This window comes from Mustela erminea, chromosome 3 (genome assembly GCF_009829155.1).
Source record: "Mustela erminea isolate mMusErm1 chromosome 3, mMusErm1.Pri, whole genome shotgun sequence".
Taxonomy (NCBI): Eukaryota; Metazoa; Chordata; class Mammalia; order Carnivora; family Mustelidae; genus Mustela; species Mustela erminea.
Window position 1 is genome coordinate 104126658 of NC_045616.1, and position 20874 is coordinate 104147531.

At 38.8% G+C, this 20874-nt stretch overlaps 1 protein-coding gene across 7 annotated transcripts in view; it reads right to left on the reverse strand.

Moving 5' to 3' along the window:
* RANBP17 (RAN binding protein 17) overlaps positions 1 to 20874 on the reverse strand; it is a 314133-nt gene that overhangs the window by 18870 nt on the left and 274389 nt on the right. For 6 of the 7 annotated variants that reach the window (XM_032337027.1, XM_032337025.1, XM_032337024.1 and 3 more), the window contains 2 exons: positions 19698 to 19836; positions 8539 to 8705 (listed from right to left, as the gene is read on the reverse strand). In XM_032337027.1, the coding sequence (XP_032192918.1) occupies positions 8539 to 8705; positions 19698 to 19836 (306 nt within the window). The remainder of the gene's footprint in view (positions 1 to 8538; positions 8706 to 19697; positions 19837 to 20874) is intronic. The other variant, XR_004284119.1, reaches the window with a different exon arrangement.

The window sequence follows — 20874 nt, forward strand, 5'->3', positions numbered from 1 at the left end:
TTACTTTGCTTCTGACCAGCAGCTGACCCTGTAGGACTGATTGTTTCTGGGGCCGGCCTAAAGGCTACATAAACCAGTAGCAGATAAACAAAAGGCTACATATACCAGCTGCCTTGCCTAAGGGTACCGTCCAAGGCTGACACCTCCACTCCTTCTCCAGCGTCCCAAATTGCTCCTCGTTTGTTTTCATACATGCATTTCATCCTTGTTACACTGTGCAAGGGGTGGGCGGAGGAGAAAACCCCCTAAAACAACAAAAAACCCTGTCCCTTCCTTCGCACTTGACTTTTTGAGTATTCCATGTCAAACTGTGTTATTATGATGCTAATCTAGGCCTGATTTAGCAACTTTAATAAGAGGCTAAACCCTCTTGTAATTAGATAATAAAATTTTATTATGTATTTTAATATTAAAAGTCTTAAAATCAAACTCTTCAAATCATACACTGCTACGGAGCTAAGGTACTTAAATATCATAGCCCTAGAAAATGGGAACTTGAAAAAGCACATTGTGGCTAATTTTTCATTCTCAGAAATGTAAACATGGAATTCCTATGTGGTGGCAGGGAAAGCTCCAACACTCTTAATTATGTGCAGGGAAGAATGAATCTATTCAAGGGTGAAGCACACTGTACCATTTCCAGCAACAGCGTGAGATGGCTTTGACAGTTATTTCTTGGATACAAATTACACAAGTATAAAAACAATCCCCATAATGATTAAATGCAGTTATGTACATAGGAGAATACCAGTGCAAATGGTAACATATTTAAATGGTTTTTCCTTCATTAAAAAAAATTATATATGATATTAAACCATCAATCACTGCTGAGGCACAGGAGCTGCAACGTACTGTCACTGGTTGAAATAAATGACTTGGAGACTGAATTCTGGCTCATTCAATATGGTGTCTCTGCTGTTGCTTAGTCACCCAACTCTCTGCTGGCTTGGGCTACATCTGGTGGATTCCATCCCTTTCAATTAATAAGGCAAGTTATGCTATCAATGGATTACATCTTTAAACTGTGCTTAGAGGTAGAAAAACACATGTCCTAGTGGGAAAACAACAACAACAACAACAAACCACAACACTTCTCTGTTCTGTTACCCATTTGGAACAATACTCGAAGTGCTTATTTCTTTCCTTGCCCGTGTTTAGGATGAAATTTTCTTGTGGAATTTCAGCAGGATCGTTAGATAGTATACAAAGGTGCAATCTCCTCTTAGCATTCCCATTCCGTTTATTATGTAGCAGTCTATGACCATGCTGGCTTTGAAACCTAAAGTCACTGCCTGAGGACTGTAATTCTGCAAATTAATTTTGGGGGGGTTTGTTTTCTAGACACTCATTGACCAATACAAGGTATCAGGCTCGGCTAGATGCTGAGACAAGTATCAAGCCTGAAGAGATCTTTGGGGAAGAAAAGGCACTCTGTTAAAGACAGGTATTACAGTTCTGATGATAATTGGATGATTCATAAGTCAAGAACAGATTTTTGTTTTCACTAATTTTTCTGTTTTAAAATACCATTTCTTTTGGTTATACTTGAAACAGTCATTCAACAAATATTTCCATAACAAAAACACAACCAAAATGGCAAAGATAGGGTATACCACAAAAAATTTGGATTCGAATCATCCTTCTACAGATGATCAATGATTTTATAGTATCACAGATAAAATGCCATTTTAGTAAAAAAAGAAAAAAAACCCTACTTTTTCTATATTCAAAATTATATACTTTAACTTTCTAAACCAATCTTTAGGGGTGATGGTCAAAAATTCATCATTCAAGAGTTTTACTCTCATCTGGACTTGTATTACGTGGTTGTTACCTAGAAACTTTTGTCCAATCCTGGTCCTCTCATATATTCTGATTTGATCCTTAGTAATTAGATTGTGTGTACACACACACACACACACACACACACACACACACTTACTTGACCAAACTAAACTTTAGTTTTTGCTTCAGACAAATATGGTTATTTTGAAGATTAAAAAAAAAATGTTTGGAAGGTGTTAGCTGAGTTTCATTGACTGTTGACTGCATCCATTCTGGATGCAAAGGCACGATCCAAATATAAATAAATGCCCTCTTTAAATTTTAATAGACACCTACATATAGAATCAAATGTAAGAGCAACATAACAGCAGCCTCTTTAAGCAAGTAATCCAAAAACTGTGCTTCAAAAATTATTAAAACATCAGCAGTAGCACATGGGATAACTGTGGGAAATATCAGGGATCATCCTTTGGAAGATCTCAGTTCTGAAACCCTCTAGGATTACATAATACATTGGTGGAAGACTGATAAGCAGACACAGAAAACCTGGATTTCTGGTTCTCTTTGGAGCAGGGGTGAGGGGCGGCGGCTAGGTAATAATACCACTGGCAACACTGGGTCCTACCTTCTTACAGGGCAAGAATGAGTTGGCCCTGTGTGGAGGCTGCCCCCGTAGGACTGGAATGTAGACTCAACTTGGTTTTCTTTCTCAAGCTTCAGGTTTTCTGCTTGGCTCGGTAGGCATCTTAGTTTGTGATATTTTGTAGAATGGAAAGGATAGGGAGAGGGACGCTCAACATTATCACTTTGAGTCTTGTTGATGTGAGAAGCCCTTAGGAGCTAACGGTACCTAGCAGCAGAAGCAGCTTCTATTAGAGAAGAGAAGCTGTCTGCACCTGAAGGAGGTGACAACTGGCATTCTATACTGATGAGTCAGTGGTGAGAGTCAGGATGAAGCCTAGAGACGCACTGGGTACAAGGGACGGATAGAGAGCACCTGTTGCTTCCCCACCTTCATTTCACAGCTGCCGTATTGCTCTATCTGAGAAAACCCAAGCTGGAACAAACCTCAAGAGCTCCCTCAAAGACATTAAAGGAAAGGAACACAGGAACATCACGAGACAGTGATGCTATTAGACTCTGGCGGCCTTCTTGAGGATACACGTCCCACTCCATTTTATACTCTCAGTGTCTGGCTATAGAATTAATGAGTGGGTGTGGGTGCAGGGTAAGGGAGTGGAGGGTCTGTTCACTCTGCCTCAGTGACGGTGGGGAGCACAAGGCTCTCTGTACCAGCTGGCAAAGCACCCTCCCTCTCCCTTGCCCACCGCCTCTCTGGGTCACCGCCCATCTGTTTCATCCCGGCTGCGGCATGAAGTTGGGGGATAGGATAACTGCTCTAAATCATTCCACCTTAAGGATGGCCCCAGTGGGACTTACTGGAAACTCAGCTTGCCTCAGCGTGAGTGCTGAGAACACACAAACCACCTCAGATTAGTAGCTGCCAACAAACTCTAGCTCTGTGGTTAAGCATATGAACTCGAGTTCAACAGGCCAGAACTGCAGTTTTTCCACTTACTGACTATGGGTGACCTTGGGCAAGTTAGTTGCTTAATCTGTTTGTGCCTCAATTTCTATATTTACCAAGGGGCCATCATAATGCCACCGCTTCACAGACATGCTGCGATGATGAAACTGGATTACACGCATACGTAGAAAGCATACACTAGTACCTGCACAGAGTAAGCGCGCATATTTTGCCAATATCATTTTTTCCTAGAAATAAATACAGAGTCTGAGCACAGAATGATGGGAAGACCAAGATCGTGGCAGCACGTGCAAAAACCAGTTCCTTCCTGAAACCTGAGCTCCTGCTTTCTGTGTTGGTGTCTACTGACCGATCCTCGGCTTCCTCTAAACCCTCTACACCCACGCTGTCCTCTGATCTAGTTTTGAATGTTGCTTCAGCGTGTGTTTCTGGTACCAATCTACTTCCATGTTTTTGACAATACAGTGGCACGTCAACCAGACTGAGCTAATGCATCATGTGGAGGGCACACTTTCCATTCAGGGTCCACTAGAAATGCCTTTAGTAATATTAGAAAATCTGGCTAATTATTTTGTAAGAGGATAAGAGACAGGAATATACTTCATCTGCTTAAGTGTTTCCCACCGTGAGAGTGTTGCTAAGGTTCTAGAGGCCAAAGTCTCAACATGAGTTAAATATGCGACTGCACTTTCTCCTACTTAGTATTAAAGGGAATGGAATCTTAAGTATGAAAGATGTCTTGTATAGGATGTCAAAATGTTGAGCAGTATCACTTCAATCTAAACACAAAAATGAAAAAAGAGCAGATGATTTCCCTTTTGCTGTAATTCACTTTGGGATGCATGTCGTGAAGAGCACTATACAAAAGCAATTTTCATTGATTGACTGACTGATTGAGGAAAAGGGTGAATGTTCTCTCAGCACACATCCCTACTGAAGTATGATTCTTATAGCTCCTGACAGCTCTTCACAATTTGTAGTTAAATGCCAGGTTGGGGGTGAGGGAGGGGGTATGGAGGGGGGAAGGGAGGGAGGGCATGAAAGAGAGAGATCATCATAATTAGCACTTTCTGGGTTTTTTTTAATTATAGCTGACTTATACCAAACAGTTTAATAGACGAGGGTGAGATAAATTCAAACCCAAATATTCTATTCATCCCTTCAATGTATTTCGATTTTAGAGACTATAATTGCTAAAAATACCTTGTTAGTAAGTTAACCGCATAATCTAGTCAGTAATACTGACAATCACAGAGTCCCCGTCCTACTTCTGTGGAAGGTACTCCTCTCTCCAGTACAATTACTTATAGCTGCAGTTCTGATTTAGAGACGCATTCTGCATCAGTGTCCTATTCTTACCATGCGAAAAAGAATCAGTCACACATCTCCGAACTGCCCCTCTAATTCTATAAAACACACTCTTCCGTTTACCTAATTTGGGCAAATCTTTCACTCCATGATATAACTAAGTGAATGCTGATCTATGGCTTATTAGAGGCAAACACTTAACATGACCAGAGATAAAACTGAAAAAAATTCACACGGAATTTAATTTTCCAAATTACTATAGCAGATCTGTGCTTCATCACTATTACCATTGGCTTGTTAAGATTTTAGTTTATCTTTCTAATGGCATAAAAACACATGGGGAATATTTATTCTTAATACATGAAAACTGGGTTTTCCTCAATTGCTAAGTCCAAGGAATGCTGGTGAGACAATGATTCTTATTTGCAACAGATTCACTTAATTATAGTGGATCTTCAAATTGACCGAATTTAATGCTAGCAAAGTTAGATTTGTTTGCGGATTCTGGAAGATGCCTTATTCGGAGAATATTTTTAAAAACACAGAGTATCTCAAGCCACATAACAGATCATAATAAGCACATTTCCAGGTGAGAGGTGCTGAAAATGTGCTTCCCAGGCTGTTGTACACCAGTTGAAAGGCCTACAAGGATGTTGGAAAAGCTTTTATGTGGGTGCAAGTTTCACCTGCTATGGAAGCTTGAGGACATAAACTTTTGCAATTTGGAACTGACACTCCTCATGCAATTACGCTTCCAGCAATATATATATCCAGGTTGGGGGGAAAACAGTTCAAACAAGTAAATAATTGCAGGATCATTGCACCAGTTTAGTTTAAAGAGCTGACAAACCCTCTCTAACTCCAAGCACAATTAGTCATTAGGGTCTAGTTTTTCAGCACTGTTAAGCAATTTGTAACCCATTCCTTTTAATAGGGTTAGGCATTACTTAACCGACACAGATGCCTTGAAAACTGAAACCTCGAGTTATAAAGCAGCCACCTTGTTCATTACCTTCAGTGATAGGCAAATCATCTATAAAAACAGCATTTAATGGGCAACCAATGAATAATCAATGGCTCACTTTTCATCTGAGTGTGAAAATGAGAATAATCTAATACAAAGTCCCTCTGGTAAGATGCCGAATCTTGAATCTCGAGTTCTGCTGCTCTTCAGGGCTGATTTATAAGGTCTTGGAAAGCTGATGTAAACAGATGATCAATGGGACCCATCCTTGCTCATAATAACCCCCAACTGGCCCACTCCCTCTTTTCCAAGTCCATCCCTTCAGGCTATTAGCTCTGTCCAGCTAATTCTTCCCACTACTCCTGCCTGCTGCTTTTACTCCGGCCATCCGTTCAGTCCAGCCGACTCAGAAGTAATTTTATACGCAGCAGAGAGCGGGTAGAATTGATTTTTCACTCAGCGCTCAGTTCCCATCTGAATAATTATCAATTTTACTGCCTCATAAAGGGAAGAGTCAAAATTTCAAATCAATTCAAAAGAGCTTTTGAGACGACAGAAACTGTGCATAAGAATAGAGGTCAAAGTTGTCAGTGACCTAAGGAGATGATGTCAGATATTGCTATACCCGATGGTTGACATCAGAGGCACTCAAGATGATATAACCGAGTGCTAATGCAAATCATATTTATGCTGACTACCAGAGACCAGTCATTAATATTTAAAATGCTATCTGAAAGCCTGCATTCCAAATAAATAGAATGTATTCCACTGTTAATAAAGATATATCACTACTTAGTCATATGCTATAAAGCAAAGGATTACCAGGTATTATTAACACACAGAAATTACTTAAACCAACAAATGCATGGTGATTTCTAGTAAAGACAAACTTGATTGTCTCCTGTACAACCACATCACTTGCTCTGCAGTCTGATGGTATTTGTCTAGGATCACAGCCTATTGATTCTGGTAGAATCTTCTACCAACTTAAAAAAGTTTCTGCCAAAGTTTATGGGATGAAATTGTGATCAGGCTGAGTGCTGGCAGGAGGGGTTTAGTGGTGGACTTGTCAGTTGCCATGGTGGGGTGGGGGCTGGGTCTGATTCCTGGCCAATCCATGGGTATTTATTTTCTCCCCTGGCTACATGCTCTAAATCTATGGTGTTCAACCTTGTCCTCGCAGAACACCAGAAGGCTATGCCACACTCCCATCAGTACCAGAGGTTACTGCCGTTGGGGAGGTGGCTGAGGGGGAAGGAGCGGTGCACCCAGATCTCCACAGAAAGTTCAGTGTGAAATGATATTATCCATACCAACCAGGCCCTTTGAGAATCAACAATGTAAGTGGTAAGGACTTGGGCTTCTGGTTTACATTCCACTCCCCAGTTGCTCTCTCTGTGACTCAATGTATTCACCGGTAAAATGAGGATGATGATTTCCACATTTCAGGGTTGTTGTGGGGGGGTGCAAATGAGAAGAGTTCTCTGAAAGTCCTCTCCTCGTGTGTCAATCTCTGTTACCACTATATCAATCAAATTATCATATAAGTGGTTAGTTATCTAATAACTAACCGATTATCTCTGTCCCACCTGATAGCAGCATTTTTAAAAAAGATTTTATTTACTTATTTAATAGAGAGATCACAAGTAGGCAGAGCAGCAGGCAGAGCGAGGGGGAAGCAGGCTCCCCACTCGATCCCAGGACCTCGAGATCATGACCTGAGCTGAAGGCAGAGGTTTAACCCACTGAACCACCCAGGCGCCCCTGATAGCAGCATTTTTAAGGAGAATCTCAGTGGCTCGGCTCCTGCACCTTGTGCACGGAAAGTCCTCAATCCACGTGCTACCTTTCTCTTCTTTTCACTGATGTGTCGTAACCCCTCCAGGGTCATACCAAACACTTACAGGCTGACAGCACCTTGTCTAGTTACACAGAATCTTAATTACACACCTCCTTGCCAGGAAAACAACAGGCTAACTAAGACATCGGCCAAAATAGGTTCATATAATTTAATTTGAATATTTGTAAAAAATGATAGCCAGGAAGAAAGCCTAGCGCATGGCTGGCTCATTCTATGTGCATCATTTCTTTGCTCACAGTGACAGTCTCTGCCTGGTGGCAGGCATCCTGTTTGTTGGCTAATAACCTTGTTAAAGTGTTTACATTTGCAAACTACCATTATGAAGATAATTTGGCAAGATAAAACGAATGGAAGCAGTATAAAGTTTCCAAAGTTAGTGGAACTGGAAACTATCGTAGTGATGGTATCTCTGCAGAAAAATGGCATTATTCTCTCTGAAATATTTCTGGCATGTGTTATTTTTATGCATACTGTTACTGTGATTTGCAGAAGTGAGTTTTTTTAAAAAACAGTATTAAACTTGAACCTAACTCATATTAGCCAGTGAGAAAACACATTTGAAAATAAAGACGTTGTGGCTTTATTATTTATTACTTAAATGCCTGGGGGAATGTGACCTATCTGAACCCCGATTTATCTGAAATGGGAAGAGTATCAATTGTGGTACGATAAACGGCAAGTTCCCAGCAAGCTGTCTGGCACGGAACAGGAGCTCAGCAAATGGCAGTTTCCTGATGGACCAGAGTACCCACAAAGCAAACTTCAGAAGCTGTTATTAGAGGCTCCAGAAAAGAAACCAGAGCGTGACCATCTCTAGTTCTGGCTTTGCCTTTTGTTTTTCTCAGGCCTCTGGAAGAGCCAACCTTTCTTTGAATTCTAGCCTCACTGGAGTAAAATGAACAACTGAGAGACTTCCTGAGGGTGAGCAGTCCTGGGGCTAGTGCGCAACCCTATCTTCTGGGAAAATCCGCCTCCAGAATAACTGGTAAAGAGTCCTGACCAGACCATTTGCTCTGAGAGACACTCAGGCCCTAGCCTGTTTCTTAAGCCGGGTGACTGACCACCAGTTACCTGCTGCAGGACATCTGGATTTTGCTGCATAAAATGTAATAGTCTCTGACCGGCCTGGGTGGCCTCTCTGCATCGAAGTGGCTTCTTGCCCTCTTTTGCTATGTGCTTGAAGAGGTAGGTGACGATGTAGTCTAAACTGGTACAGCAGCTGGAGGAGACAACTGTATCTGTACGAACAATAAATGAGAATTCCTTCGCATTACTGAAGCGTTTTTTCATCTGATTAGTTATAACGTCTCCAATTAAAAAAATCACTTCCTGGTTTCAAAGCACTTTTATCAAACTATAAATTCCTTGACGGCAGGGATTTTGCCTTGCTTATCTCTTTAAACCCGGTGTCTACTACACGACCTGGTGTAAAGAGGTGTTAGTAAGTAAATGATTCCAGGATTGAATTGGACAGAAGTTTCCATTTGTGACCTTAACGACCCTCTGTTCAACTCAACTGACTTTATTAAATATCTATTTGGTGCAAAGTGCTCTGCTTCAGACGAAACAGGGCACAGACTTGGGGCAAAGGGCTCTGTTTCAGAGGCAACCCTGACCCTGGTATCCAAGACCTCATGAGGTAGTACGTAAGTCACTGGGGCACAATGCTGGGTATGAATAAGTGACACATTGCTGTGAGAATTTTGAGGAAGACATCACATTTGGATGGGGGAATCAGAGAGACTTTCTGAAGGAGACAGAACCTGAGATGGGCCTGGGAAAGTTGTTTTAGTTAGATAATAGCAAGGGCATTTTTCAGGTAGAGAGATGAGCACAATGTACACAGGGTGGCAGGAAGGCAGGAATTTTGGAGTCAGACAGCTCTGGTTTCAAATCTCATCTTTTCCAATTACTTGCTATGTTGTTACTTTGAAAGAGCCGCTTAACTTTTCTCATCATTTGTCAAATATCTTGTAGACCTGAATGAGAAGAAAACAACTAGAAATTCTCATCATAGAAACAGCTGATATTTAACGAGAGCTTGTTGTGTTAGTTGCATGAATTATTATTTTGTATCTTCACAGTAATAGTTAAATTATTATCCTCACTGTAATAGTTACTGTTATTATTATTTCCATTCACAGGCAAGAATAGTGAGGGATTAAATGACATGTCCAGTGCCCCAGGGCTAGATGATTGTGGAGCCACTATATAAGAATAAACAAGGATTCTAGATTTATGTTCTTAACCACTAAAATCAAGCAGGTATTAAACAAAATTAGGTATTAAGCAAAAATAAACACAAGCATCTTCTAACACAGGGGCTCAGAAGATGATGTTACTACCGGTTTGCCCTCATGATGGAAAGAGGAAAGTGTATTTCGGAGTTGGACTTGTGGTTTGAGTGAAAGAATGTATACGGAGTCATAAGAGAGAAGGTGACAAAGTAGGTTGGGGTCTTCCTTGAGGGCATCCAATAGTGGGCTGAGACATCACATTTAATTTGAAAGACAAAAGAGGTGTTTTGAAGGCTTCTTTAAAGCAAGTGAGTGACATGATATAGCAACCATTTATTAACTATCTACTTTGTACATTAAATTATTCACTTACTTCTAACAACCACTTTGTATGTACTGTTATTATCTGCACTTTTCATTTATTTATTTTTAAAGATTTTATTTATTTATTTGACAGAGAGAGAGAGATCACAAGTAGGCAGAGTGGCAGGCAGGGAGAGAGAGAGAGAGAGAGAGAGGAAGAAGCAGGCTCCCCGCTGAGCAGAGAGCCTGATGTGGGGCTCGATCCCAGGACCCTGAGATCATGACACGAGCCAAAGGCAGAGGCTTAACCCACTGAGCCATCCAGGCACCCTATTTGCATTTTTCAAATGAGAAAAATAAGGCTAAGAGTTAAGCAGCTTATCCAAAGTTCATGATTTTGATTCATAACATGATACTACCCATATTTTTTGGCTAAAGGTAACATATGGACACAATTCCAAGGAGTTTATGTTTAGTAACAGAAGTGACAAGAGAAACAATGGAAAACACTCAAAAATGGTGAAAATGGTAGATGCAGAAGATGAGGAAAGTGGACTGGGAGGGTAGGGCTGGGAACCAGTGGATTATACGCTCCCTGAAGTAGTCATTCATCTCTTATTCTTACTAACCTTTGAGCTTCTGAGACACATTTGCCTTTCCTAGATTAGAGGTGTCTTCTTAGCTGAATTAAAGAATGGATAGGCAAAGCTAATCTGAGGAAGGTTTTTACAGGTCTTGAGTTGCATTCTGGAACTGATCTAACACCGTAGCTTAGAAACTCTTTCAAATACATTGTTTTGGAGAGAAATGGCATAATTCAAAGTTTTGAAATACAGATGGATGAATGCATTTAAACTTGAGGATGATGGTAGCTGACTGCAGGACCAGGAGGGGTTGTCTGAAGGTCTACAAGATGACCACAGACAACAGTTAGGGGAACTGTGGAGCTCTGGAAGCTACATATGTAAGTAAACTCTACTGCTATATTTTCCTTTGAAGAAAGGAGCTCTTGTTCTCCTAAAACTATGGTGTTTGATTGATTGTTTATCTCCACCTCCAACCCCAACTGGGTTACTTTGCAGGCAAGAGGGCTTAGTTTTTATAGTTCCAGAAGGTAAGAGAATGCAGTGAAAAACATCTAGGCCCAAGAGTCAGGCACAGACTTGTTGAGCTTCATTGCTTTTCTCTTTTCCTTCAGTTTTCTACCTCTGAAGTCCCAATCACGAAAGTAAATGGATTCGGTAACTTGAGATCTACAAAAGGAAGCGAGCAGGAAATAGGTACCCTTTCCCTCACCAGTGAAGAGCAATACGCTATCAATCACACAAAAATTATAAAGACTTCACATAGATTTGGTGACCACATGCCATGCAGGTTGCATTAAAAGGTTCCAATCTACTGAGTCAGCTATGAAAAAGCCAGGTAAACACTTTAGACATGAAGGTTGGAGCATATATCCTTGCAATAAAAGCAAGAAGAAGAGCTTCCATTACGGCTGATTTATGGTTGGGGACTTTGAAACGGATAAATGTTATGTTAGGGTAGATTGAAAGGTGTGGAATCAAAAGGATCAAGGGCCATTTGATCAAAACCAGAATGAATAGTGCTGAGGACTGTGTATTATTATTGGTTTTCTTTATTCGCAGCTCAAGCTATTATTTGAGATTCAAATAATGAAACTCTCCTGACATAAAAGGATAGGCAGAAGTCATGAATTTTCATATTTTGTCCTAGTTCTTGGTATTCAGAATCTTTTAAGAAGGATTCATCTGTGCTTAGACGATCGTAGATACAATTTTTTTAGCCTAATAGGCACTTTGTCCTCTCCAGCAACTTGCTGTTTGGCACTAAAAACAACCAAATGCTCCTTTTCTCCTGCAACCAGTCTCCACAGGAAGCACATGCATCATTAATAGCCCTCTGCCTCACTAAGACCCATCACGGAAAGCTGTTCTGAAAAGTTAAACTGTATAGGAAAGAGTTGCTTAACTGAGTCAGGAGAATGATAATGGGGCTGAGCTGAAATTTGGCTTCGGCTCAAAATTTCCCACCATGGCAGAAGAGAGGATGGAGGTCTTGGAAAAATACAGTGTGAAAGGCAATTTCAGGAACAAATGGCCTGTATGGGTGGTGCAGGAGTTCTGGAAATAGGTGGGTCTAGGTTTGAATCTCTGTGTTCTAGACGTTTTGACTTTATGGAGCTTCAATGTGCGCCTCTGTAAAATGCGCTTAATACCACCTACTTTGCAAGACCTTGTAAAAATCAATTAAGGTCAAGTGTGTAAACACTACCATAGTGCCCAGTACACAGTACTGTCCCCCTTTTCACTTCCCATGTGTTTTCCTGGCTATTTCAATCCCTGAAACACCAAGTTTGGTGTTTGGCTAATTCATAGCATTCTTTTATCTTTACCATGTTTTTGGTGGGAGAAACTAATGTACAAGGTCTCTAAGTTTCTAAATGTTTCCTGAATGTTTTGACCCCATGTTATATCCATACCACTTTCTACAATTCAAGAATGTGTTCAAAATAACAACATTCTCTATTAATAATGAACTTTTTATTAGTTGTGGACTTGATGAGGAAAGGTCTGGTGGTTTCCAGTTGGTTCAACTTTTCATTTGCCTTCACCGTTTCTTGTTGTTGACTCCTGTGCCATGCTTAACTTCTTCTTGGAATGCACCCCCATCCCTGCCCCAGCTAAACTGCAGAGGCCTTTTCTGATCACTTCTTCTAGAGAAGCCACATTTAATCATTCTCCAGTCATTATACTATTTGACATCTTTGTTTAGCACTTGTCATGACTTGACTTTTTTGTGTGTGCGTGTTCATTTATTTATTGTTTATCTTCTCTCTCTAGATTCGAAGCTTCACATAAGTAGAGACCTTATCTGTCTCGTTCCCTTTAATATGGTCAAGTACCTAGTATGTGCACAACTGATAATGAATGAATGAATGACTTGAGAGTCATTACAAAAAGCAGCTTTTTGTAAGTCCTGCACTTGGTCTCTGTATGTAAAAGTATGGTGGGGGGTGGTGGTGATGGTGGCTGGGTAATTAAAAAGACAAAATATAATCTCTTTTCTCATTTACCTTTCTCTTTCCCCATATTATAGCTGACCTGAAACTAAAAATGCTGATGGATGATGCGTACCAGTTTTTTTTTAGCATCATGACAAGCATATTAGGTGAGTTACTATTCCACCACTGATTGAAATTTTTTGTGCCCCCCTCTCATTTTTTTCCAGAGGCTAAAGCAGAACTGAGACCTGCTTGTGACCCAAACAATAACTAAAAATGCCTCTTTGCAGGTCTATTATTGTTGGAGAAGGAGAAACCCAAGCGGTTACTTTCAATAGTCTCTTTTCTTGAAGACACAGAGTGTGATTCACCTGCCAAACTGTGACCTGTATTAGACAGACAGATCCAGCAGGGTGGTGCGGTGAAGAGGAATGGAATTTAGAGTTAGAAAGACTCCTAGATCAGGCTTTTATTAGTTGTGTGAACTTGTGCAAGTTTTTTCGCTTCTCTGAGCCACAGCTTACTCATCTGTATAATGAAAATATCACCCAGCTGATTTAATCAATAAGTATTTATTGAGCTCTTACAATATGGTAGATTTTGGGAATAAAGTGGTACTTCACGACACTGTTCCTGGCCTTTGGAAGTGAGCAATCAAGTAGAAAATCAGGACAAATAGCACTATTATGGTATGTAACCCATGGTTCTGAGAAAGATAAGGGCGAAGTACATATCTTGAAAACAGCTATGACAGCGTCAGGCACAGAGTACTTGTCCAAAGTCATACACTTGATAAGTGGTAGTAGCTCTGGGACTTATTCAGTATTCCCTCCATAATGCCACCCCATCAAGACTCCCTTGAGTGCCTTGTGAAAATGCAGATTCTAGGCCCAAGACCACACTTTGAGAACAACAAAGCCACCTGCAACTAATTCAAAAATTTTAAGTATTACTACAATGTGAGATAAAAGAATGTCAAGCCAAACTGTAATAAGAAAAGACAAGGCTTCAGTTTCTGTCCATGAAAGATTAACTGTTATGAGAATTTTTTTTGTTCTGCCATAAACAACTAGAAAACAGAAAAAAATATGAAACATTTTCCAATTATTGCACAACAAGCAGTATAGGGCTATTAAACCAGAGAGGAGGGAAACAAATGAGGTTACACCTACACAGTCACTGAAACTTATTGCCCCAAGGAGTTTCCAGGCTACAGGCCTGGAAGGGGGAACCCAAATAAAGCCTATTAGTCTCACTGCATTGAAGAGTAACAGTTTGAACTTGGGAAGGGTGAGGCAGCTAGAACTCATGGGATAGAGTTTCAGAGAGTGGGAGACATACATTGAGAGAATTCTGGAGAGCTGTAAAGGAGTCCTCTCTATTCAGTGTTTGTATAATAACAGAGATATATAATACATGTGTAGCTAGAGTTCCAGAAGGAATGGAGATAGAGGGAAAAAGGTAGACTGTTATTATCTGAAGGCAAACTGTGATGATATTATTTGAAGGTGTAGATTATAAACCCTAGAGTACCACTAAAAATAAAGAAGTCTGGCTAATAAACTCAGAGGATATAAAATGGATTCATAAGAAACAGTTAATTAATCCAAACCAAAAGAAGGCAGGAAAAAACAAAGTTCAGTCAAATAAAAAGAAAACAAATACCAATATTATAGATTTAAACTCAAATACACTGGTAATTACATTAAATGTAAATGGCTGAAACTAATGAGAAGGCAGAGATAGTCAGATTTGATATAAAAGTATGATCCACCTATATGCTGCATGCTAGGCAAGTATGTTCTATGTCCATGTGAATATGTTAGATTACACGTCAAAGAATAAATAAGATTGCAGAGAGATTAAGGACCGCTAATTAGTTGAGTGAAAAATAGGGAGATTATCCTGGAGTATCTGGGTAGGCCCAATGTAATCCCGAGGGCCCTTAAAAGTGAAAGAGAAGAAGACATCAGAATCAGAGAGAGATGTATCTATGGAAGAATGCTTATAGATGCAATCTTGCTGGGGGCCATGAGGTAAGGAATTTAGGTAGTCTCTACAAACTGGAAAAGGCAAGGAAATGGAATTTCCCCTAGAAAGGAACATAGTTCTTCTGACACCTTCACTTTAGCACAGTGAGACCCATGTCAGATCTATGACCGAAAGAACTATAAGATGGGGTGCCTGGGTGGTTCAGTTGGTTGGGCATCCCACTCTTAATTTTGGCTCAGGTTATGATCTCAGATCATGCCCTGCCTCAGCTCTGAGCTTACCTCTGCCCCTCCCCCACTCCCCCTGTCTCTCAAATAAATAAAATCTAAAAAAACAAAAAACAAAAAACAAAAACCCGAATAGCTATAAGATAATAAGTTTACATTGGTTTAAGTGAGCAAGATTGTAAAAATTGTTACAGTATCAATAGAAAATACCTGGTACCTACAGGAAACCAACTTTAAATATAAAGACACAGGAAGATAAAAAATGAAATGATGGGGCACCTGGGTGGCTCAGTGGGTTAGGCCTCTGCCTTCAGCTCAGGTCATGATCTCAGGGTCCTAGGATCAAGCCCCATATCAGGCTCTCTGCTCAGTGGGGAGCCTGCTTCCATGCGCCTCTCTGCCTACTTGTGATCCCTCTCTGTGTGTCAAATAAATAAAATCTTTAAAAAAAAATGAAATGATGGAAAAAGATGACATAGTAATCAAAAGAAAGCTAGAGAAGCTAGTAATATTAGACAAAGTACTTTTCAGAAAAAAGTATCACCAAAGATAGAGGTCCTTTCATGATAAAGGGGAAAACTCATCAAGGGACAGAACAATCCTAAATATTTACATACCTAATAACAGAACTTTAAAATGCTTTATATCAAAACTGATAGAACTGAAAGGAGAAATGGAAAAACCTATGATTATAGTTAGACTTAAGCACTTCTCTCCTGGTAATTCATAGGTTAAGTAAAAAACAAACAAACAACTAATAAGAATGTAGAAAACCTGAATATTATCAATGTCTTAGACCACTATATGACATTATTCCTGATAACAATGGAATGCAGTCATTTCAAGCGCCCATGGAACATTTACTGTATTCTGAACCATAAAAAAGATATAATAAATATAAACATTATAACAATCATTGAGCATATCCTATGACCATAAGGGAATTAAACTAGAATCAATAACAGATTCAGAAACACCTCTGGATATACAGAAATTAAACTGTGCCTCTCAGTAACATCAGCAGGACAATTAGAAAATATTTTTAAAGTGAACAGAAAAAAACCCCCAAATACATAAAAATTTTGTGATGAATAGCTTTAGCAGTGCTTAGATGAAAGCATTAAATGTGTCTATTAGCAAAGAGGAAAGGTCTAGAATCAGTGATCTAAGTTTCTATCTGAAAAATTAGAAAAGGAAAAGCAAAGTAAAGTGAGGGAAGGAAATAATAAAGGGCATACATGCAGTCAATGAACTAAAAGACAGAAAAATAACATAAAAATCAATGAAAACTGAAAGCTGATTCTCTGCAGTAACACTGGTAAATCTACAGCCAGAATGATCAAGAAAGACAAAAAAAAACAAAAAAAAAGGCACAAATTGCCAAATTCAGGGATAAAAGAGGGAATATTACCCTACATCTTACAGAAATCAAATTGTAGAACAATGGGATAATATGAATAATTTTATGTCAATGTCAGATGAATTTCAGATGAACTTTAAAGGAATTTCTCCTTTAAAGATCCAAACTACCAAATGCTACCCCAGATCTAATAAATAACTGGAGTAGCCCAAATCCATTAGAAATGTTTAATTTGTAGTTAAAAACCTACTTAAAAAAATCTAGGCCTAATAGCTTCACTGGGGAGTTCCATCAAACATTTAAGAATTAATTACAATTTTACACAAACTTTTAAGAAAATAGGAGAGGAGGGAACAATTCCCAAGTCATTTTATGAGGGGATTAGTATGACACCAAAACAAGGCAAAGATATAGAGGAATAGACAAAGAATAAAAGATACGGAAGAAGAACTATAGAAAAACTACATAACACATCAATATCTGTCATGAACATAGATATAAAAATCTGTATCAAAACGTTAGAAAGCTGGATTCAGTTTATATAAGAAGGATATATGTTTTAACCTAGGGCGGAATGTAAGATTGGTTTAATATTCAAATATCCATCAATGTGATGATCAACATTATGTAATGTATAAACAGAACTAAAAAGAAAAACCACATGATCATCTCAGTAGATGCAGAAAAATAATTTGATAAAATTCAATATTCATCCCTGATAACCCTCAGAAAACCACAATGGAAGGGAATTTTCTCAGCAAGATAAAGAGCATCTATGTAAAAACCTGCAGCTAATGTTACACTGAATGGTAAAAGAATGAATGGAGACATTTCCTTGAGGACAAGAAAAAAATGTCTGCTATCATTATGTCTATTGAACATTGTACTACATGTAGGTCCTAACCAGTGTGATAAGGCAAGAAAAAAATAAAAGCCATACAGATTGGAAAGGAAGAGATAAACTGTATTTATTTGCAGATACATCTATGTAGAAAATCTTTTTTTTTTTTTAAAAGATTTTATTTATTTATTTCACAGACAGAGACCACAAGTAGGCAGAGAGGCAGGCAGAGAGAGAGAGGGAGAAGCAGGCTCCCTGCTGAGCAGAGAGCCCGATGCGGGGCTCGATCCCAAGACCTTGAGATCATGACCTGAGCTGAAGGCAGAGGCTTAACCCACTGAGCCACCCAGGTGCCCCTATGTAGAAAATCTTAAGGCATCTACAGAAACCACCATAATTAATAGGTCAGTTTATCCTGCAGTAAGGCTGCAGGATATAAAGTCAACATACAAAAAAATCAATTGCAATTCTACATGGTAGCCAAGAACAAAAGGGTATTAAAATTTAGTACCATGTACAATACCATAAAAAGGTAAAATATTTGTTATAAATATAACAAAATATGTACAAGAGTCATACATTCAGAGCTACAAAAATGCTACTGAGAAAAATTAAGAAAGATCTAAATAAATGGACAGATATGCCATTTTCAGGAATTGAACATTTAATATTGTTAATACATCAATTGCCCCAATTTAGGCTAGAGATTCAACGCAATCCCCACCAAAATTCCCTTATTCGTTTTTTTTTCTCTAACATGAGAAACTGACAACCTGACTCTAAAACTTACATAAAAAGACAAAGGACCCAGAATAGTCAAGATAATTTTAAAAGAAGAAAACAAAACTAGAGGGCTATGCTATATGAGTTTAATGCTATATGATCTTAAGACTTACCAAAATGTTAGGACAAAAATTAAAAATCAGAACAGTATAGAATGGGCACAAAGTAATTCAACATAGAAAGGATATTTTTCAACAAAAGATCCTAGAACAACTGAATGACCTTATGTTAAAAAACAGCTTTTATCTCATACATAATACTATATACAAAAAGTTTAACTGAAATGGATCATGGACCTAAGCATAAGAATAAAAAACTATAAAACCTGTGGAAGAAAACATAGGAACAACCTTTCTGGCCTTGGGTTAAGCAAAGATTTCTTACGCTTGGACCCAAAAGACATGAACTATAGAAGAAAAAGAAAAAACTTAGACTTCCTAAAAAAAAATTAGACTTCCAATAAAAAGATACATGAATGGCACACAAGCATGAAAAGATGTTCAAATCATTATTCAGTAGTGAAATAAATATTAAAACTACAATGAGATTCTTCACACCCACTAAGATGGCTAAGACTTAAGAAGATTGATAATAGCCAAGTGTTAGGGAGGATACAGGGAAACTAGAGCCCTTATACGTTGCTGGGGAGAGCAAAATGGTCCAGTCACTTTGGAAAACAGTGTTGTAGTTTTCTTTTTCTAAAAAATAATGTTAAAAATACACTTGGCATACAACTCAGAAATCCCATTCCTAGGTATTTGTCCACAGTATTTGTCCACAGAAAGATTTGTACACGAATGTTCATAGTAGCATTGTACAAAATAACCAAACAATGGAAAAACCCAAATAGCTATCACTTGGTGAATATATAAATAAATTGTGATAATCCGTATAATGGGATAACACTCAGCAATAGAAAGAAGTAAACTGATTCGTAAAACTACATGGACGAATCTCAAAGGCATTATGCTATATCAAAGAAGCCAGACACAAAGATTTATACATCCCGTGTTTCAACTTAGACAAAAATCTGGAAAATGCAAACTATAGTGAAAGAAAGTAGATGGTGGTTCTCTGGGGCTGAGGCTGGGGGGAAGGGATTGATCAGAAGGGCACAAGGGAGCTTTTTGTGGTGAAGAAAATGTTCTATATCTTGGTTGTGGTAGTTTATGACTGTACATACATCTGTCAGTAGTCACTGAACTGCTCACTTAAAATCAATGAGTTTTATTATGTGTAAATTAAACCTTAATTATACCTTAATTAAGCTGATTAAGAAATAAGCACTACATCAAAATGTGAAAAAAGGGCAGTCTCTCGCTAGCAAGTAATAATTATAAAATAATGTTTCAGTTTGGGTACACAATCTTTTCCCCTTTTAAGGATGACCATCTCACCAAGTATATACATTAAGAGAACACAATCAAATTTTTCCTCTGGGAAGTATATTCTCTGTGATACTTACCAAGAGTAGTGAGTCCCTCTGAGATCGATGTGAGAACATACAGGAGTACAGGAGGCTCCAAGTTGGTGATGAAGCTCATGTGGTCCTGGGTAAGACATTCCAGGAGTGGATAGTAAGACTGGCTCAGTTTCCGATATTGCTACAACACAGAGACAACTGTCAAGCCACAGGAAGGCAAAAGACATGTTAAGGTCTAGTGGAAACTGCCATTTATAATATTGGAAATTGTAAACTTACCTAAACACAAATATATAAAATAAATAAACTGAACAAATGACATCAGAATTCACAATTCAGTATTTAAATGGGTTCTAAAAGGAATCTCTTGATCTCTAGAAATCCTAATTTGAAGCTATAGCACAGTAAGTACTCTCAATTTCACCTTACATGGCTAACACTTAAATCCAAATAAAATCTCTGTAGTATGGAATTTAGAAGACTGAATTATTTTTCTGGATGGGGATATTGTAACACTGAACAGTACCTAATAGTGGCTATGCAGCCTTTTTTTTTTTTTTTAAAGATTTTATTTATTTATTTGACAGAGATCCCAAGTAGGCAGAGAGAGAGGAAGGGAAGCAGGCTCCCTGCTGAGCAAGAGCCAGATGCAGGCCTCCATCCCAGGATCCTGGGATCATGACCCGAGCCAAAGGCAGAGGCTTTAACCCACTGAGCCACCCAGGCCACCCCCGACTTTTTTTTAAATGAAGGTATTTGCTGTTATAATAGGATATGATAACATAGTCTGTTTTACTTACAAATGCCAACCCACCAAACTAAATTATGATTTGGCCAATGGCTTAATATTTGCCATATACTATAGACAAAAGTTAAGTGCATGAGAAAGATACCTGGAAAACTTTAAATGGAACTCAAACCAATATCAAGGAAGCATAACACTCATAAGAGAAATAAGCCAGAGCAATATTTATTAAAGTGGGATTAAGACCACTTCCATAAGATCACACGGGATGCTTATTAAAAATGCAGTTTCCCGATCCCCACTCCAGGCTCACTCAGGAAATGCTCTGGAATGAGGTCTTAAGACAAGCATTTTAAACATGCACGTTAAGGGAGTCCTATGCACCCTTAATTTTGAGAATTATTAGTTAGAGATTTGCTTGCCTGTTAGAAAAAAAAGATTAGCGCAATTCCTGGAGCTACAGTCAGTTTTTCT